Below are 22,281 nucleotides of genomic sequence, written 5' to 3' on the forward strand. Positions count from 1 at the left end.
ACAACACATATAGTAGTTGGACTAGTCTACCTGACTACACATATAGACGTAAGACCAGTGTACCTGACAACACATATAGAAGTAAGTCTAGTGTACCTGACAACACATATAGCAGTACGACTTGTGTACCTGACTACACATATAGCAGTAAGACTAGTCTACCTGACTACACATGTAGTAGTAGGACTAGTCTACCTGACAACACATATAGTAGTAGGACTAGTCTGTCTGACAACACATATAGTAGTTGGACTAGTCTACCTGGTTACACATATAGTAGTAGAACTAGTCTACCTGACTACACATATAGTAGTAGAACTAGTCTACCTGACAACACATATAGCAGTAGGACTAGTCTACCTGACAACACATATAGTAGTTGGACTAGTCTACCTGGTTACACATATAGTAGTAGGAGTAGTCTACCTGATTACACATATAGTAGCAGGACTAGTCTACCTGACTACACATATAGTAGTAGGACAAGTCTGCCTGACTACATATATAGTAGTAGGAGTAGTCTACCTGACTACACATATAGTAGTAGGACTAGTCTACCTGACAACACATATAGAAGTAAGACTAGTGTACCTGACAACACATATAAAAGTAAGACTAGTCTACCTGACTGCACATATAGTAGTCGGATTAGTCTACCTGACTACACATATAGTAGTTGGAGTAGTCTACCTGATTACACAAAAAGAAGTAGGACTAGTCTACCTGGTTACACATATAGTAGTAGGACTAGTCTACCTGACAACACATATAGTAGTTGGACTAGTCTACCTGACTACACATATAGACGTAAGACCAGTGTACCTGACAACACATATAGAAGTAAGTCTAGTGTACCTGACAACACATATAGCAGTACGACTTGTGTACCTGACTACACATATAGCAGTAAGACTAGTCTACCTGACTACACATGTAGTAGTAGGACTAGTCTACCTGACAACACATATAGTAGTAGGACTAGTCTGTCTGATTACACATATAGTAGTGTGTGTGGTTTGCTCCCATGATTTGGTAAATAGAGGAAATTTCCACGAAAGTACTTACGAGTGTTAATCAGGGAACGGTTTCTCAAAACCATCTTATGACTAAATTCATCATTAGAACCATTGGATGCCTTAACATGCGTTTGGGAAACCGGGCCCAGATATCCAGTTTCCTCCTCTTCTTCCTCCTCCTCTTTTTTCGATATAACAGTCATCTCTCCATCCTCCTTTTTCAATCCATAAACTGCATCCTCCTCTCCTTTTACTGTAACATCCTCCTCCTCTTTCACTCTGAACTCGTATTTTTCTTCTTTCACAGTAACAGCCTCACTCTCCACTTCTTGTTTTACTGTGATATCCTCCTCTTCCTCCACCCAGCAGACCTCATCTTCTATAGCAGGAGGAGAGAAGCTAAGTGACCGCATGGTCGGGGACGTTAGCTAGCTAGACTAATGCTAACTTAACCAGACCGCTAGCTGACTAACAACAACACCGTAAATATGAAATTAAATCGGATAACTAACTAGACGACATAAGTGGGTTAAAAACACAGTGGCTAATATGCACTAAAGAGTCTAAAGAGCTTCATTGGTTCAGCTATTTTGTCTGGCAAGGTACCGAGGTGTCTGACTAACTGTTGTTGCTGTTGAAAGAAGCGTTCCGTCCACTAGATTATACGTCACAGTAGCAGCATTGCCTTAAATTCCCAGTCCGCCTTCTGTTGACTGGAGTTGGTAACGCATTTGAGTAAAATGTATATTTAATTTTTAGACAACAAGCTAAAGTGTAGGAAGCGTGTATGGATGTTACGTAGGGACGTTTGATTCCGGTACTACGAGGTATGCGTCCAAATCGCTAAGCAGTATACTTCAAAGCAGTGTGATGATGCCTGTATCATTTTATCAGCAGCACGTCATCAATGACGTCTGAAGCTTCATTGCATCGAATAACCACCTGATTGGTTTGGTTTTGGGCTGGTTCGTTTCGTTTCGTTTTAAAATAATCTTTGTCTAAAAATAAAATATGATCCTCAACTGCATTTCCCCTCCAGTCAGCAGACGGCGATGTGTGTCTTTCAGGCAACGCTTCCAGCGTGACGTATAATCTTGTGGATGGTTCTTCAGAATCAGCTCGTCAACCATCTTGGTAGCTTGCTAGCCAACATAGCCGAAAGATTCAAGCTAGTCATACGCTTTCGGTGTATTTTAACAACTGTGTTTTAGACACACTTCTGTCGTATCTACTTGTTAACCTATTTAATATTACGTTATTTTGTGATAGTCAGCTATAGTATCTGGCTGGTTTAGTTAGTACTAGCCTAGTCGCTAATGATAGCTAGCTAACATCCCCGACCATGAGTTCACTAAATTACTCCCCTCCTGTTGAAGAAGAGGATGTCTGCTGGACGGAGAAAGTGTCTGTGGCAGAACATTGTTGAGTATGTTACAGTATAACAATTAGAAGGTGAGGCTGTTACAGTGAAAGAAGAGGAAAACGCTTTCAGAGTGAAGGAGGAGGATGTTACAATAAAAGGAGAGGAGGATGCAGTTTTTGGTGTGAAAGAGGAGGGGGAGATGACTGTCACATTGAAGGAAGAAGAGGAGGTTGGAGATCTGTTTAACACCAGTAAGTACTGTCACTACAGTCGTTGAACCAATATGCAGTACAGGGGTTCTACACTTTAATGTTGTTCTGTAGGAATGGCTGAAGCTACACTGTAACATGTAGAACATCAAGAGTGGACCATCAACAAAACGTTAACAATTGATCAAATGCATCCAATGACAATGCCTGTAATACTGTAGTCCTCAATATCTCCTATTAGATTAACCCAAGATGTAGTGTTAGAGGGGCAATCAGCAGTTGGTACATCCATTTAGGGACTTATACATTAATGATATGTACCCATTGATTCTTGAAGAAATCACTTATAAATGCCTCGTGAGTTTAGGTCAACTGTCGTACCCCATCAGAACCCAAAATATAAGCTTTTTTTACTCCAATGTTTTTCAGTAAATGTAAACAAACACTGTATATCCTCAACATGATTCATTGATTTAATTTAGTCTCAAGCATTTCTAAAACATTTTCATTTAATTCTTATAAAAAAATCTAATTTAGAATAAGTAACGTAACAAAACGTATAAAAAGGGAAGCGGTCTGAACTTAATGAATGCACTAGGGCCCCAACTAAAAACAATCATGGGTCAACCAAGAATCGTCTTTTCTTTCTACCAACCGATTGGTAGAAATGTTATAACGTGTATTTTTCCATATATAGACACACCCCATGTGTTTTAATTAAATCAACTATATGTACGGAACTGGTCTGATGCTTTAAGCACGCTGTTTGATTAAATAATTAAGGCACACAAATGACTCGGGAGCCAGAGTTCAAGATAGCCTACCATCAGAAAAAAAACTCTTCCTCCTGCTGCTGGCCTTTGGAAATTCTGATGTTATGCTTCTAATGTTTCTGGTAATAGACTACACCAGCAGTCGTCAACCTTTTCCATTCCATCCATCCTTTGGGTTCCTTTTGGCAAACTCAAAGCAGGCTGTCATGTGTCTTTTTCTGAAGAGTGGCTTCCGTCTGGCCACTCTACCATAAAGGCCTGATTGTTGGAGTGCTGCAGAGATGGTTATCCGTCTGAAAAGTTTTCCCATCTCCACAGAGGAACTCTGGATCTCTGTCAGAGTGACCATCAGGTTTTTGGTCACCTCCCTGACCAAGGCCCTTCTCCTCCAATCCCTCAGTTTGGCTGGGTGACCAGCTCTAGGAAGCGTATTCCATTTAAAAATTGAGGTCACTGTGTTCTTGGGGACCTTCAATGCTGCAGAATTTTTTGGGTACCCTTCCCCAGATCTGTGCCTCAACATAATCCTGTCTTGGAGCTCTACGGACAATTTCTTCGACCTCATTTCTTGTTTTTTTTCTCTTGACATGCACTGTCAACTGTTGGACGTTATATTGACAGGAGTGTGTCTTCCAAATCATATCCAGTCAACTGAATTTACCACAGGTGGACTCTGAACAAGTTGTAGATACATCTCAAGGATGATTAATGGAAACAAGATGCACCTGAAAGCAATTTGAGTCTCATAGCAAAGGGTCTGAATACTTATGTAAATAAGGTATTTCTGTTTATTATCTGTTGTCATTATGGGCTATTGATGACACCCCTCTGAAACAAGATAGCCTAACCATCAGAAAAACCTCTTCCTGAGCCTACTCCTACTGTTGTTGCTGGCCTTTTTTTCTTTTTTTTATGAAGGGTGGATCAGCTTAATATTGCGGAAAGAATGTTGCCTCCAATGTAGTTGTCTGCATCATTTTCAATCCCTGATATTTTTTTGGTAAATATATATCCATACACACACATATACACACACACACAACCTTAACATTATTGACAACACCCAAATGGATACTGTCATTAACGTGGTTCTATAATAATTACACATTCTTAATACTGAAGCTGTTTAGTCACGTGTTCAACTATCATCAGCTGATCCAGGAAATCATTTTTTCAATGCCTATCAAATGACAAACAGCACGAGATGCAACAACAATCAAAGTGCTTCTTCATTCATTACTCTGGTAAAGACAGTTATGCCGCGCTCCACGTTAGATCCAACATCCCTAACAAATTGATGTTTATAATGTGTTATTGTCTGCTTGATTTACAGTAGCATCTCGTTTATCTGTTTGGACACAGATACTTTCCTCATAATGTGTAGAGAACTGTTCTTTGATGGATAGGCTATTGTACAACACACAGAGCTATTTTCCTTTATTCAGGACATTTAGAATGACAACACATTACAGAGTAGCCTAGTGGGATTATTCACAAAATTATCTGGTGACCAGGTTATGAAATGTCATGACAAAGACATTTTAGTTTCCATGTGTCACCTGAAATATTACATTATTTATAGTCCTAGGTCTATGTCATTGTTAGGTGAAGTTATGGGTCCTACAGTAGGTCTATGTTATTGTTTGGTGAAGTTATGGGCCAATTTGTTAAACACTTTGTGTACAAACCCTCGTTGTCAGGCTGATGACAAAGCTAGCCAAAAAGCATTTTACTTGTTAAAGTATTTAAGTATAAAGCAAGTGATTTGCGGCAATAATACACACATATTAAGCAGGAGATTCAAATGAGCCTCACAATTATAATCCAAAAGTAATGTGAAATGCACTCATAAGCAACCTGGAAATTGAGGCTATTATTGCCGTCAGCCTATGAGAACACCCCTGAGTTTTCCTTTGTGGTGGTGAATTAGTGAATAGACACACAACTTAATGTGAGTATCCTTGAGTAGCTCTCCTGATCTTGCGCTGTAATATTCAGAATACATTGTGAAAAACTAAAATCTCTGCTCACCATTATTGCTCCAGGCAGATATACTACATCCATAACTAGTGGTTTCCTCTTTACCAGATATACTACATCCATAACTAGGTGGTTTCCTCATTACCAGATATACTACATCCATAACTAGTGGTTTCCTCATTAGCAGGGAGGAGTTTCTGCATCCAAATTGCGTGTGCATCGCCCTCGTGCCGCAATTTTAGCAAACACAGAAAGGGGCCTATATTGGAGACCAAAAGTCATCTGGCACACTGCTTAGGATTTCAACAACTTGAATAACTTATTTCTAGCCTACAATCATCTATGTTACTACTAATGTGAAACAAGACAAAATATCACTCTTGTTGCCATCTTGACTGTCTTAATTGTCAAATTTAACAGACGTCAATTGTTGTACAACTTCATGGGTACGCTCTGGGCATCACCTTTTACCTCAAATAAACAGTGGATTTCTGCTGTTGTTGGCCTTCAACCATCTCTCTGACTTTGTTGTTCACACAGGAGAGAGACATGACTATCTTGGATCCTCTGGGGAGCCTCAACATCCTCATGATGCTGACGAAGTAGAGAAGAGTCTCTCCAGATCAGAACACCTCAAGAAACGCCCGCAGAGATCCACAGGGAATAAATCTCACTGCTGCTCTGACTGTGGGAAGAGATTCACCTCATCAGGCATTATAATTCAACAGAGAATCCACACAGGAGAGAAACCTTTATAGCTGTGGTCAATGTGGGAAGAGTTTTCAACGTGGGAAGAGTTTTTCTCAGTCAACCATCCTGATATCACTCCAGAGAACACGCACAGGAGAGAAACCTTATAGCTGTGTTCAGTGTGACGAGATACTCTGATAAAAGATATCTGATCAAACATCAGAAAATACTTACATGGAGTTATTTCGTGATATCAATGAAATTATGTCGCAATGTAGAATGTTTTAACATTGTAGTAGGAGGATTTTCAGGAATTTCACAATGGAGGAGCCAATGTAAATGCCCCATTCAATTGATTTCAGCGTGATATAGATATTAGCCTCAGTGGAAAAATCCAGGCTCTGAATTGAAAGAGTACTATTTATGAGATTTAACAAAAAGTAACTCACACAAAAACAGCTGTCCTACACTTACCATGTTGGTGACCCACTTGAATCAAAATGCAACACTTCAAAATGTTTGTGGCCGTTTTCTCCTAATTGTCCTCTAACCAATGATGTACACATTATTCCCAGATTCTGTGGTTTTTGAGCTGTTAGTTTTAACAGGACGTGCAACCCATTCTCCATCCTCTCGGCACAATTGATTTCAACATGATATCGATGAGTGATGACAAATAAGTGTTATGTTCCTTTGTTTAGCGACCCCTACATTTAAATGCATCACTCCAATATGTAGCTGACTGTCTTCTGCAGGTTGTCCTCTAACCAGTGAGGTAAAAGATATCTCCCATTTCCATGTGTTTTTTTTAGTTGTGCAACCTGATTTCCCCCCTAATCGATATCAGTGATGAATTGCTATTTGTCAAAACAAGTGTTTCTGGTACTTGTGCAGTTTATAAGGAGCTTGTTTAAATAAATACAAGTAATATGATTATTGTGGCAGATGTTTGTGTAGATAGTACATTTTACGTTTAGGTTTTCAATTTATCACAAACTGTTTCTGCATTTGGACACGTTTAAACTGTGACATTGGGGATATCCCACCAAGCAAAATGTTGTTAAAAACAAGACTATGCCCGACATACAATATAAGTTTTTGGTTTTAGTTGAAAATTGAAAAGAAAATGATTTAATTTCAACGTACTTGCAGCTTATACACATGGACGAAGTATGATAAATTGGTCTATAATCAATTTTATAAGCAATCCTAAAAATTGAGTCATAAATATATTTGTTGTCCTCAGGTGAAGGAGTTAGTCTTTGGTTTTTCCATTTATGTTTTGAGGTTGGACTTTAGCACGTCTAGCTCGTTAGCACGTCTAGCTCGTTAGCACGTCTAGCACGTCTAGCTCGTTAGCACGTCTAGCTCGTTAGCACGTCTAGCTCGTTAGCACGTAGGACGCACTGATTGGTGTCACCTTGTTAGTCAGTATGTGTTACACCTGTGCTGGCTTGTCCATCTCGTTAGTGGGAAGGTGTTTCACCTGAGCTGGTCCGGGTTCTATTTAAGAGTGTCTGGCCCAGTGCTCCAGTTGTCTTGATAGATGTGGAGAGGCAACATCTTTAGTGGCTCCACCTTTTTGGTTTGCTTCCTGTTTTTAACTTTTTGGAGAGCCAGGTGTGTTATTCTCCTTGCGGAGATGGCGCAGGAAAAAGCGTCACGGTCGGTTCCAGCAGTTGGGCTGGCCAATACGGTGCATTTTGAGAGATGGAGCCTTGGGGGAGAGAAACCTTTGCGAGGACCATTCTGATGGGGCATCTGAAGTTGAAGGTGAAAGATGTCCTCTGCCTTCAGGGGAATCCGGTGGAGAAAGGGTTTGATGTGACTGTACATTTGGAAGAACAGCAAGACGAGATTATGAAGATGGTGAGGGAAGGGAAAGAAGAAGGACCCCTGTGCCATTACACGGTGACCAGCCTGGCAAAGAACAACTTCAGGGTGGTCACCGTAACCATGTTCAATCCGCATGTGAAGGATGAAGAGGTGAGGGCCTTTCTGGGGAGATATATGGACAATGTCTCCTCAGCGAGGTACCTCAGGGACTCCCTGGGTTTCTGGAACGGAAAGAGAGGTTTCCAGGCGTTACTCAGGGAGTCCCCGAAGAGTGTGGATGGCTACCTCCATCCTCCGGCGATGTTCTCCATGGGGGCTGACAGGGGAACACTCTACTATGCACGTCAGCCCCCGTTCTGCAGGCGTTGTATGGCCTACGGCCATACCCTGGCCTCGTGCAGTAACAAGAAATGTCGGTTTTGTGGGTCGGAAGAGCACGGGGCCAGGGAGTGTGACGAGCCCAAGACTTGCCACGTGTGTGGCTCCAGAGAACACCTGTGGCGTGATTGCCCGGCTCGTCACAGGTTATACGCGTCTGCAGCTCGGGGGGGAGCGGGGGATGGGGGGAGAAAAGAAAGGACGCGTGCGGATTGTACGGATGGCACAGGGGAAAGGACGAAGAAGGGAAGAAGGAAGAGGCGAAAAGAAAGAGGAGAGAAGATGGAAAGAAGGAAAAAGGAGAGATTAAAAAGAAGGTGGAAGAACGTGGAGGAGCAGAGAAGAGGGAACGGGGACAGTGACGGAGAAGGAGGGAGGAGGGGAGGGGGGGGGAAGGAGTGGGGGGACAGCCTGCCAGGCTTCCTCGAGGTCAAAATGAGGGATTTGGTGGAGGAGTTAGCGGGGATGGGACGTTGTCTCCCCGCTACCTCCTTCACCAAAGAAGAAAGGGATGAAGAGGGGGAGCTTGGCAGGAAGTGAGAGGGAGGGGGGTGTGGAGGGGGAGGGGCGGGGCTAAAAGAGTGGCGGGGGGGGATTTTGTCCTCCCAGTTTGCCTCAGCCCCTTGCTTTTTAGTGGATGACTCCAGTGAGGGGTCGGTGGGCTGTTTGTTAGAGGGATCCCAACTCCTGTTTGAGGAGGTGGGGTCCCCTACATGCAGCCCTGAGGCAAACAGGGAGGGGGTGATGGTGGGTGGGGAGGGAGGACCCAACACACTGCCTGGGTCATGGGTTGGGATGGAGGACGGGGGGGCGTCAGGAGAGGGGGGGGCGTCAGGAGAGGAGAGGATGTCCCCGCCGGTGGAGATGGACCAGGGGAGCATCGGGTGAGTCTCCTGTTTTTTTCTTTGGTTTTTGGGGGTTTATTTGTTGTTAATAATTAAATGAATAGTTCTGTTTCTTTTTTTAGTCTAAATGTTAGGGGGTTAAGGAATAATGTTAAAAGGAGGGCGGTTTTTTGTTATTTAGAGGGTGTGGGGTTTGATTTCTGTTTTTTACAGGAGGTTCACCTGAGGGATGGTGGGGATGTGTGTAGATTTAAGAGGGAGTGGGATAAGGGGGAATCTTTTTGGGGCATAGGAGGGGTGCACTCAACAGGAGTAGGGATTTTGTGTGGGTATAGAGAGGTTAAAATAGAGAACACTTTTGTAATAATGCAGGGTAGAGTTTTGGGGATAGATGTTAAGTTTAGAGAAGCTAGATATAGGTTAATTGGGGTGTATGGGCCACAGGTGGCGGCAGACAGGAGGGAGATGGTGGACTGTCTGGTGCCCCTGTGTGTTACAAACAGGCACTTGGTGATAGGAGGAGACTTTAATATAAATTTAGGGGTAGGCGGTGATAGCAGTGCAGGTGCCATCTCTGGGCTAATGGCTTGCCATGGTCTGGTTGATGGTGGCCTGCACACTACTCCGGCAATGGTCGGTCCTACATGGCGCAACTCCAGGGGGGTTGCGCGGAGGCTCGACTACATTTTTGTATCCAGGTCTTTGGGTCAGTTGTCTGGGCGGCTGTTGCCTGTTTTCTTCACGGATCACGACGGGGTGTTCCTGCAGGTGGGGTCGCCAGTCTGCCTCTTCGGTAGGGGGTACTGGAAGTTAGATCGGTATATACTGGAGGAGCAGGCTTTCGTTGACGCATTTTTTTGTTTCTTTCGGATGCTTGACGGCCTCCGGTCCATGTGCGAGGGGGTGTTAGAGTGGTGGGATTTAGTTAAGGTGAGGATTAGGGCTTTTATAATAGGATATTGTAGAAGGAAAAAAAGGAGGAAAGGAGGGAGGTGGATCGTATCCAAAGGTTAATTGAACTCGAGTACGAGGCAGGCAACCTCGGCGGGTCGATTGACTGGGAGAGATCTGCAACCCTAAAGGCGTAGCTCAGGGAGCTGCAGGAGCAGAAGGCTCGAGCTTTCCTGGAGCGTGCGCATAGTGGCTTTCTAGAACATAATGAGACTTGTTCCGCTATGTTCTTTAAGTCGGTTAGGGCCAGGCAGAGTAGGAAGGTAATGCATGGCCTTAGAAAAGAAGATGGTAGTATAGTTAGAAAACCAGAGGAAATGGTCAGGGAGACAACTGATCATTTCCGAGGGTTTTTTTAAAGAAAGGGAGATAGATGTAGAGCAGGGAAACGTGTTTTTAGAACACTTGTCCCGGCGGCTGCCGGAGGACATTAGAGACGTGATGGAGGCCCAGATCTCACTAGAAGAGGTTGAGAGCGCTCTTAGGAGGATGGGAAAAGGGTCATGGATGGGCTGCCGGCTGAGTTTTACCTCAAGTTTTGGGGTATACTTGGTCCAGTGGTCCTCGAAGTCTTTAAGGCCATCCTTGAGACGGGGGTCCCGGGGGGATCAATGGCTGTTGGTGTGCTGTCACTTCTTTATAAGAAGGGGGAAGCAACTGGCGGCCGTTGACCGTGCTGTGTGTCGACTACAAGATTCTTGCAAAGGTTTTAGCAGACCGGTTGCGCACAGCCCTTCCCTACGTCGTCCATGAGGATCAGACGTGCGGAGTAGAGGGCCGCTCAATAAGATGGAACCTACAGTTGATCAGGGATTCCATCGCTTGGGTTGAAGATAGAGGGCTGTCTTTAATGGTAGCAGCGCTAGATCAGGCGAAAGCTTTTGATCGCGTGAATAGATCTTTTCTATTCAGGGTGTTAGGTAGGTTAGGATTTGGGGAGAAGTTTATAGGATGGATTCGTACATTATATGTCGGAGCGGGGTGTCGAGTTAGTGTAAATAGTCATTTAGGTGACGTTTTTGACCTCTTGTCTGGGGTCAGGCAGGGAAGCCCACTCTCGGCTCTCCTCTTCGTTCTGTACATGGAGCCTCTGGGGGCTGCCATTAGGGCAGACACAGGGGTGGAAGGCTTGTTGATCCCTGGAAGTGGTGGGCTGCGTGTTAAGATGACGCAGTACGCCGACGACACTTCCTTGCTGTTGTGCAAGGACTCTTGCCTGACAAGGTCCCTTGCCATCTTTGGGGATTTCACCCGAGCGTCGGGAGCAGTTCTGAACCATGCAAAGTCTTCCGTCAAGTTTTTCGGAAGATGGCGCGGTAGAACGGATGTGCCTGGGGGTTCATCTCTCTGCGAAGGGGCCCTGGGGATTCTCGGGGTTCATTTTGAGACCTCCGGCTCAGCGACGCTAAACTGGAACATGCGTATCGCAGTGGTACAGAGGAAGCTAGCAATGTGGAAGGCTAGGTATTTGTCTTTTATGGGCAATGTCCTGGTCCTAAAGGTGGATGTGTTGCCGTCTCTTTTGTATTTGGCATACATCTACCCATTGCGGGCTTGTCTGAGGAGGCCTCTAGTGAGGCTTGTGTTTCAGTTTATGTGGAGTGGCAGGTGCGAGTGGGTCGCCAGGGCACGCATGATCTGTCCCATCGGGGAGGGAGGTAGGGGGGTGCCACATTTCCCCCTCAAGCTGGACTCAATTTTTGTTTCTTTCTTGTTAGCGGAGCTTGATCAGCCAGTGATACACCCGTCCGGTTACCTCCTGCGGGTGTTCTTCTCGTACCAGGCGAGAAGCGTAATGGTGTGGTCTAATGCGGGTCCTCGGGCGGAACAGCTGCCGTGGCACTTTGGCCATGCGGCAAAGTGGCTGCGTGCGCACCTCGAGGTTGAAGTTGCCCGAGTAGGTTTAGATCACAGGCACCTGTACGAAGAGTTCAGGCAGGCAGGGAGTCCTGCGCCCGTAGCGGGCATCTCGTCAGTGGTCTGGGAGGGAGTGCAGGCGCGGGGCCTGGACAACGGGCTCAAGGACCTGAATTGGTTGAGCCTTCATAAGCGTTTGCCGGTATTTTCCATCTTGTACCGGTATAGTTTGGTGCAATTCCCCACCTGTCCAAGATCCTCTTGTGGCAGGGAGGAGACTGTGCGCCATGCCTTCTGGGACTGTGCCTTTGCCGGACTAGTCTGGGCTATGGCACGGGTGATGCTAGGTGTGGTTAGGAGTGATTTTGTTTTGACATGGGCTTAGGCTAGAGAGAGGCGTAGGGAGAGCAAAGGGAACGGATAGGGACAGGTTTCTGCTCTGGCTTCTCATGAGTCTTTTTAAAAAGGGACTGTGGGAAGCCAGGAAGATTTAGTCAAGACAGGGAGAGATTGGGGGGTGGAAGGGATAGTGAGAAGGGTGGAAGGTGATTTGAGGGGGAGGATGAAGAGGGAGGAGAGGAAGTGGGGGAAGCATGCGGCACGGGAGAGGTGGAAAGGGGGTTTAGGGCTGGGAGTGTTAGTGAGTTTGGTAAGGGGATAGATTAGGGAAGGGGAGATAGGGAAAGGGTTAGGTATTGGTTAGGTATGACGGGGAGGGACGATGCTCCCCTGAGGTTTGTTTTTGTTTGGTGTTTGGTGATTTGGTTTTGTAAATATAAGTAATTAAGAATGAATGAGAGATATGATTTTGTAAAGTGTGAATGGTATTGATTGTAAATAAATTATTTTAACCACCACCTTTTTGGTTTGCTTCCTGTCTTTAAGTTTGTTTTGGGTTTTTCCTTTGTTTGTCGCTTCTTGGGCAGAGTTAGTGGGTCTCATGGTGGGTGTTTTTCAGAGCCCCTCCTATAAAACAAGCTTATATTTTGGGTTGGTTATTGCATCCAATTATTAATATTTTAATCAATTGCATTTTCATTGGGTGCTCATTAGTCTTTCAGTTGTTATTCTTCTGTTGTTTATCCTCTTATGTTTGTGTACTAAATATTTGTTTATTTTCAATTTTTTATGTTTTTACCTGTGAAGCCATTGTGTTGCATCCATGTCTGAAATGTGCTGTATAAATAAAGCTTGATTTGACTTGAACATATTGCAAAACAAATGAACCCAATGACTGACCAATCAACAGACTCTTGGTCCCTCTTAGTATCCCCCTTGCCCTTTTGAACTAGACCAGGTACTGTGTTACAACTGCTCTCTCCTCCTCAATGCCATGAACTAGGTCCAAAGCCCTCTCCTCCGTGGTTTCCCCAACCTAAACTCACTGAGATGAGGTCCAAGGAGGTGAAGTCTATTGGAGATGGTTTGGTTAACCACATCAGTATCCCTGCCTGAAGACTTGTTAGGTTCCCAAGCACTTTAATTTGTTGTCCATGTTTCATGGAAAGAGACAGCAAAGTTAAGCCCAGTGTGTAGCAGGTGGACAATGGGTTTGATCCAGACCCTGTCAGTGTGCCAGGTGGACATTGGGTTTGATACAGACCCTGCCAGCATGGCCAGAAATGTATTCCAAGATCAGTAACTTATAACCACCCCAGACCTTTCATGACTGACTAAAAACACCTAAGTATTAGATTTACTGCCATGGTCTAGTATGTCACTGCCTCAGACACCATTCACAATTCTGGCTGAGGTACGAGTAAAACATGAAATATTATTTGCTAACCATTCACAATGCTGGCTGAGGTACGAGTAAAACATGAAATATTATTTCCTAATTGTAAAAAATGGCAAGGCTATAGCTCAGTGGGCTTTTCCATTGTTGATGAAAGCAGGGGAAGTGTTGTGAGTAACAGAACTGCCTGAGATTTGGGGGAAGGGAAGCTGCTCACTGAATGGCTGTCGTGACAAAAAATCTATCATTATTCCAACTGACATGTCAAATTCTCCCCCAGATCTACCACTAATAGTCCAAGCCTCTACAGACCCTGTCTTGTACTGACAAACAGAACAAATCATTTGACATTCAAATATGTCATTTTAAATAGTTCAATTCAATCCAGCTGGGCCTTTTTAACACAGACAGTTGTTCCTGCTGTAGATGTTATGTCTTTGTACAGATCTAGGATCAGTTCGTTTTATATGCTCTCTCACAAAGACAGTTGTTCCTGCTATAGATGTTATGTCTTTGTACAGATCTAGGATCAGTTCTCCTCCACAGTGCATACACAGTACCGGTCAATTGTTTGGACACACCTACAAATTCAGTGTTTTTTCTTTATTTTAACTATTGTCTACGCTGTAGAATAGTGAAGACATAGTGAAGACAACACAACTATGAAATAACTCATATGGATTCATGTAGTAACCAAAAAAGTGTTAAACAAATCTAAATATATTTTATATTTGAAATTCTTCAAAGTATCCACCCTTTGCCTTGATGACAGCTTTGCACACTCTTTGCATTCTTTCAACCAGCTTCACCTGGAATGCTTTTACAACAGTCTTGAAGAAGTTCCCACATATGCTGAGCACTTATTGCCCGCATTTCCTTCCGTTCCAATTCATCCCAAACCATCTCATTGGCATAGTTGTGTTGTCTTCACAGTTAACTCTAATGAACTTTTTTTTCTGCAGCAGAGATAGTCAAGATAGTCAAAAGATAAAAGTCAAACAAGCAAAAAAAAACAAAAAAAAACATAATAAAAAGTACATTTGAATGACACTAAGTGGCAGTGTTTCTTCAACTAATGCCGGTTTGCCTGATGCTGATGCTGTGCAGGTGTTGGTACATATTCATATACACACACTCACTCAGATAAACACATTCAAGAACACACACATACATGTAATAGTGCCAGACATGCACACAAACATATACAGTTGGCATTGCTGTTATGATTTTAGTTGTCATTGATGTCCTTTGTTTTAAATGTATTATTATTATATATTTTTTTTGCTGTTTTCTTCTGTCTTTTCCTTTCTCTTTCGTTCATTCTCTTGGTTGTTGGTGCATTGGGGGGTTCTTGGGGGGCGGAATGGAATGAATTGTATTTTTCATTTTTCTTCCTGAGGGGGGACTGTGGGAGGGGTCTCGAATGATTGAGGGACTTTATTGGGGATCTTGGAGGGTTCGGGTTCACGTTTTTTTGGCCTGGTGGTAGATCGGTGAGCAGGGCATTGGCCCTGGATGCTTCTGTGTGTCGCTCTGAATAGGAGTCTGTTGGGTGACTGGTGTGATGTAGTTGTTGAGCGGCTTCACTGCAAGTATATTGTATGTTTAGAATATTAAATAAATAAAAAATATTTTAAAAATAAATAAAAATAAACGTTTGCAAGCTTGAGCCAGATATGGATCTAGTGATATCTATAACCTTCCTAGATATGGAGCTAGTGATATCTATATACCTTCCTAGATATGGAGCTAGTGATATCTATATATACCTTCCTAGATATGGAGCTAGTGATATCTATTTACCTTCCTAGATATGGAGCTAGTGATATCTATATACCTTCCTAGATATGGAGCTAGTGATATCTATATATACCTTCCTAGATATGGAGCTAGTGATATCTATATACCTTCCTAGATATCGAGTTAGTGATATCTATATACCTTCCTAGATATCGAGCTAGTGATATCTATATACCTTCCTAGATATCGAGCTAATGATATCTATATACCTTCCTAGATATCGAGAAAGTGTGACCTTCCTGGTCCCTCAAGTCAGTGAGTCAACACAGGAAGGAGCAATGATTGGATAGTTCATTTATTTCCAAAGCTGCAATGATGGGACACACAGTCTGGATGAATGATCCGTAGTGACGGGATATAAATAGCACTCCCACAGCAATTCTCCATAAATCTGCCCTATAATATACTAACAAAAAACAATCGAAATGTCTGTCAAAGTTATTGTGATCATATAGTAGATTTAACAATTCCTAATAATTCTTAATTGACTAAAATAAAATGAATACATTGTTTCCATGTGTCTCATATTTACTACATCAGAATAAACTAACATCCATTTTAGTATTCAAAATATATCAAATTAACCTGCAAAATTACTCAATGTCCCCCTCTGGTGGAGAAGAATAACACACCTAAACTAACAAAACCGGGCTAAGAAACTGGCTGGTGTTCATGAGTTTATAAAACATATAGTTTTTACATTTGTCATAAATGACCTGCAATGACGAGATACACAGTGTGGATGAACGATCAGTAGTCGACCGGATAAAAATAGCACTCCTAAAGAAGATGTGGTGTAAGGAAAACAACCTCTTACTCAACGTCAACAAAACAAAGGAGATGATCGTGGATTTCCGGGAAACAGCAGAGGGAGCACCTCCCCTATCCACATCGAAGGAACAGCAGTGGAGAAGGTGGAAAGTTTTGAGTTCCTCGGCGTACACATCAAGGACAAACTGAAATGATCCACCCATACAGACAGCGTGGTGATGAATGCGAAACAGTGCCTCTTCAACCTCAGGAGGCTGAAGAAATTTACCTGTCACCCAAAACCCTGACAAACATTTACAGATGCACAACCGAGAGCATCCTGTCGGGCTGTATCACGGCCTGTGTACGGCAACTGCACCGCCCTCAACCACAAGGCTCTCCAGACCCAATCACTGGACACTTCAATAAATGGATCACTAGTCACTTTAAACAATGCCACTTTATATAATGCCACTTTAATAATGTTTACATATCTTACATTACTCATATCACGTGTATATACTGCATTTTATACCATCATCTGCACCTTGCCTATGCCGCTCGGCAGGGGTGGACTGAAACAATTATTCAGGCCGGGAATTTGACTCCATCCCAGGCCACCCTGTTCACGCAAACCACCAGACCGCTACATTTGTGGGCTAACCCTATTTGTTGATGTAACGGGTACCAAACTAGTTATACATTTATCCACTATGTTCATTTGGTTAGAAAGTTATCCACATTACAAAATACAAACAATTAGGACTGATCTTCAAGCAGCCTCTCTGAACACTGAGTTTCCAAGGTATGCTATGGCTATGGGTGCACCCTCAAAACCTCACTAGGAATACACCAATCATAGCACATACAAATGAACAAGGTTAGACACACAAAACTACTAGCCAACACTTTTTAAGAAGAGAATGAAATATAAAGAGTTAGCTCAAATGATTATCTTTATTTTCCAGCATCAAGCATATCAAAAGTATCAAAAACCTTCACACACATTCACCGAACTTAAACATAAGCTACAACAATGTAAATAAGTATAATACAAAAGTCGAAAAAGCACTCCTCTACAAAACCTCTCTCTCTCTCTCTATATATATATATATATATGTATGTATATACATATATATATCACAGACACAACTGCAACGCCCTCAACCGCAAGGCTCTCCAGACGCACATCACTGGACACTTTAATAAATCACTAGTTACTTTAAACAATTCCACTTTTAATAATTCCTCTTTAAGCATGTTTACATATATTACATTACTCATAACACATGTATATACTGTACTGAGACCCACTGAACACTATAATAAATGGATAGAACTTCACACACTGAACTTAAACATAAGCTACAACAATGTAGTACAAAAATCCTCTACAAAAAATTGTAGATTACAATGTTTCCTCGCTGGTGTCCATAAAGCAAACAGCACAACAATAAACACATCCATACACTGAGTCAATGAAATTGAACATAGGCTACATAACTGCAAGTACAATACGAAAGTCCCAAAAACATGCCTCTGTACCAAAGCTTTAACTCACAGCAAATGTTCTTTCCCCCATGTCAGCCTGTTGAGGAAGAGTCATAGCATAGCTACTTCAGTATAACCAGGAAGTAATTACCACTAGTAAACCAGTAGGCGGCGCAGTAACTCACTGCTCTCTGACATCTTGTCAATGATATCATCTTTGTCAAGTCCCATAAGAATCTCCTTCTCTGTTGCCATCCAAAGGGACGCTTCAAGGTTCTCTTGAGTGAGGGATGTTCTTATGCGGTTCTTCACAAATTTCATGGTGGAGACTGTCCTCTCACAAGCCACCTGAGTGAGGGATAGGGTGAGGAGGAACTTGTAGCCCAAATCAATGATGTGATACGCATCCGTGAGCAGATTGTACTGAGACAGGAGAAGATAGCAGCATATCGGACAGTTTTTACATGTGGAACAAATTCTGCTCACCAACTCCACCCTTTTCATCAGGATCCTCAAAGCCTTCCCCTGATTCATCACTAGCGGTTGTGTTGTACTCCTCCAATGCTGACTGTTTCAGTCTTTGCTGATCTTTGCTGATCAGTTCAGCCTGCAATGCCTCAATAGTGGCATGTTCATCAAATAACAGTAAGCATTTTCTGAGCTCCTTCATGGCTGTCTTTGGAAGGCTCTTTTCTCTGATCTCAGGAAATGGATTGGGATTCATGCAGGAGACATCGACACACAGCACTGCATTTGATGCATATCGGCGGTGAATACTTTCAACAACAGTGTCCAGTACCACATTGTGGATCTTGATTTTGTAGCCCATGTCTGCATTAGCAATGGGTTCGTCTTCTGCCAACTCACCTGGTTTTCTCTTCTTTTTTCTGTTGTTGTTCTCTTCCCTGGGAGAGCAGTCTGAGCTTCTGCATCACAGCCCTGCTGCTCCTCCAGAATGCCATCTTCACACCCTCAAAGTCTCCGGCACACTTTCTCAGGTTATCCTACGTTCCCGTCACCAAGTGATGTGCTGTTACGATATCCATGTCACTTGTTTACAAGAATTTAAAGAGATGGGGACTTCTGCTCAAAAAATCCTGAGAAAAACCTCAGCTGTAAGTATGGTTTCATACTTTAGGAAAGCATCCTTGTACCTTGCTTCGGATGATAGGTTTTATGACCACATCCTGTTCAAGTCTTTCCATAGTGATGACCACATCCATGTAAAGTGCACAGTCAGGCTTCGCAAAGCTTCCAAATACTTTCCTCAAGGCCTCGTCTTTGGCCCACTAGCGTGTTTCAACAATTACATCAAACAGTCTGTGTCTCCTGTCCTCACTGGTTTCCTCCCATAGCTTCATACACTTGTTGGAATCTTCGAACGAACACTGCAATGTCATTCAGTAGTGAGAAAAAGGGATTCACTTGCCACAACAACCCCAGTGGTGTCAGTTAGCACAAGGTTGAGGACATGTGCGTGACACCATATTGTCACACCCTGATCTGTTTCACCTGTCCTTGTGATTGTCTCCGCACCCCCAGGTGTCGCTTGTCCCAGTGTATTTATCCCTGTGTTTCCTGGGGCGGCAGGGTAGCCTAGTGGTTATAGCATTGGACTAGTAACCGAAAGGTTGTAAGTTCTAAATCCCTGAGCTGACAAGGTACACAATCTGTCGATCTGCCCCTGAACAGGCAGTTAACCCACTGTTCCTAGGCCGTCATTGAAAATAAGAATTTGTTCTTAACTGACTTGCCTAGTAAAATATTTTGTTTTTGTTTTATCTTGCCTACTCCCTTTTTGGATCAATAAACATCTAAGACTCCAACCATCTGCCTCCTGTGTCTGCATCTGGTTTTCGCCTTGTGCCCTGATACATATGTGTACTTGGTTAGGAGACTCTCCTGCGAGCGACGCAGAGAAGCCCCTGTATTGTCCTTGAATATTCACTGCTCCGTCTGTTGCATTACCAACACACTGTTTGATATCTATGTCCATCTTCTCAAGGGTCTGTTTCACCAGGTCCACAAAGTACTGTCCAATCGATGATTCACAGTCAATGACGGTAATGAATCTCTCGTGGACAACATCAGTGACATATCGCAGAACTACTGCACACTGGTCTTTGGATGTTAAATCCTGTGTTGTGTCCATTCCTATTGAGAACATCCCTGCCTTTCTCACTTCAACAGCAATTGTCTGCTGAATCAACATTCTGATGACGTCAATTACTTTATTTGCTGTTGTTTTGGACGTCATAGTTACCAAGGACCCGCTTCCTTTACTTCCCATCTCCTTCTTGTTCTTCTCAATGCTCCACCAACACGCTCTTGTAGGCAGACATCATATTTGCTTAGCAACAATATAAGCTCAAGAAACGTGTCATGATTGACGGCCATGTTTTCCAAGTTATATGCAGCTTCGTGTCTGTGTCCTCTGTAGCTGAGCCCACATTTACCAAGAACTTTAAAGACATCATTCACACGTTCCATGACCTGACTCCTCATTCTGACCTGGTCACTCAGAAGGGTATGGATGTCTGCTTTGCTGGCTCTGAGGAAAAAGGCTTCTGCACTTTCTCTATGGGTCTTGCTTCTCTCATGTTCATGTTCTCTCATGTTCCTCCAGCCATCACTGGCTGAAGGTTTTGCAAATGACAAGACATACTGAGCAGAACAAGGAAGGAGTTACTTAAAAGTATGTCAGTCATTTTCTGTTTGTGCCATCTTTGGAGTGGAGTACATTGGAAATGACTCTTTGATGGGTTTGTTATGGGTGATACTGAAAAAATAAGTAAAAATCCTTGGACTGGGGACAGGCAAAATAATCAAATGGATTTTCATTGCTTTCAATGTCCCTTTCTATTTTCCCTATACTGGGCTCTGATCCACTCTCTCTCTAACTCTGCACACCTAGTTGCTCTGCAGAATTGTAAGAACCGATGCCGGACAGGAGAAGCAGGTACGGGGGTCAAACATTTATTCTGGAACGGACAAAGAACACGACAGGAACAGTGTTAGCACACGGATAAACAAGGCCATATGACAAACAATCCCGAAGCAGGGAACAGAGCCAGGAAACAGGAGCGCTGATGTGCGTGACGGGGAAAGGCAGGTGTGCGTACTGAAAGTGGCTTGAGTGTGTAAAGTTGGGGAGGAAGAGCAGGAGCAGGCGTGACAAGAATGAGATTAATATTGTAAATAACCTACATTTAAAATTGTATTACATGTGCAGTCATCGATTGTATGCCCACCGATTACAGTCCCACTGATAATCTCATAAATAAAGCTCATATTAATCTAAAATCATAGCCTACATGTTTAGGTTTGTGCTCTTAAGTTGTACCTGAAGGTTCCTGCTCTGAGTCAGACTCTGAACTGACCACCATCTCCAGTTCTGCAGGAGCACCTGAAGCTCTAGTGCTGCTGCTGCTTCCTTCTGCACCTTGTAATGCTGGTACTAATGGTGCTAATGATCTTTGTCATTTCCTGTGCTGTGTCACACAGGCTACTGTGTTACGTTCATGGATGTATCATGGTTGCGTTACTGTAGTCTGTTTCGCTGTACAGTGGATGTGTACTTTCTCCAGCTTATGTGGCATGAGTCATGACCGAGTCCTGGCAAGTCCATTGTCTAGGTTTGCTATTAGTTTAAACATATTGCCTTCAATGTCATATTCTGATCATTATCTTGCACTCATTGCTGTGATATAATTCCTCCACGAAGACGTAAGACGTGCAAACTGTTTGGCCTTCCGGCCGTTGTGTCACTATTATTAGCTAGGCTACTTAGCCAACCATGCTGGGTGTCGTGTGTGTGTGTGTATATCAGTGTATGTGTTTTTGACTGACCTGGTCCCTTACTGGCGAACAACCATGCTGGGTGTTGTGTGTGTGTGTGTGTGTGTGTGTATCAGTGTATGTGTTTTTGACTGACCTGGTCCCTTACTGGCGAACATGTCGCTTATTTTGCAGCATTTTGCTGCGTCTGTGGCAAGGGCCTTTCTCTTTTTATATTCTCTCCCTCTCTGCTCCATCTTTCCTTTTCTGACCGTCCATTTTGCAGTGTGATTTGTCTAAAATGTTATCGGTAGAGAAGCATGTTGACGGTTGCTATGTGCGTCGCGTTGAGACCTGAGTGATGTAATTTCTGCGCAGGGACACTGCAGCGAGAGAGTGAGAGTCATGCCTGATTCCTGGATTCTCCATCAACTCATTCCTGCTTGCTATATTATCGCTGGTCAAGTTGACTTTTTCACAGCAGGCCAAAACGACCCTCAGGCCCAAACGACCCTCAGGCCAAAACTACCCTCAGGCCACCGGGAAATGTCCTGGTTCTCCAGACGGCCAGTCCGCCACTGCCGCATGGCCATGGCTCATCCATATACTTCTATGTACATATTCTCATTCACCACTTTAGATTTGTGTGTATTTGGTAGCTGTTGGGGAATTGTTAGATTACTTGTTAGATATTACTGCACTGTCAGAACTTATATTACTGCACTGTAACATCTGCTAAACATGTGTACGTGACCAATAACATTTGATTTTATTCCAATTTTCCAGTTAACTACCAACTTGAAAGAGGGAACTTTAGCATAAAACCCACA

At 43.3% G+C, this 22,281-nt stretch overlaps 1 protein-coding gene, 1 long non-coding RNA gene and 1 pseudogene across 2 annotated transcripts in view; 1 reads left to right on the forward strand and 2 right to left on the reverse strand.

The window, feature by feature from the left end:
- Window positions 1-1,706, reverse strand: part of LOC135521696 (zinc finger protein ZFP2-like) — a 38,447-nt gene extending 36,741 nt beyond the window's left edge. Inside the window, exon 1 of the mRNA XM_064947372.1 lies at window positions 1,066-1,706. Within this exon, the coding sequence (XP_064803444.1) occupies window positions 1,066-1,429 (364 nt within the window). The 5' untranslated portion in view covers window positions 1,430-1,706. The remainder of the gene's footprint in view (window positions 1-1,065) is intronic.
- Window positions 1-22,281, reverse strand: part of LOC135520267 (zinc finger protein 239-like) — a 467,619-nt pseudogene that overhangs the window by 132,550 nt on the left and 312,788 nt on the right.
- Window positions 1,663-6,965, forward strand: LOC135521858 (uncharacterized). The gene is made up of 2 exons (XR_010452615.1): window positions 1,663-2,630; window positions 5,882-6,965. It is a non-coding gene; the product is annotated as an uncharacterized LOC135521858 (long non-coding RNA).

The sequence above is a fragment of the Oncorhynchus masou genome, chromosome 4 (genome assembly GCF_036934945.1).
Source record: "Oncorhynchus masou masou isolate Uvic2021 chromosome 4, UVic_Omas_1.1, whole genome shotgun sequence".
NCBI classification, from domain to species: Eukaryota; Metazoa; Chordata; class Actinopteri; order Salmoniformes; family Salmonidae; genus Oncorhynchus; species Oncorhynchus masou.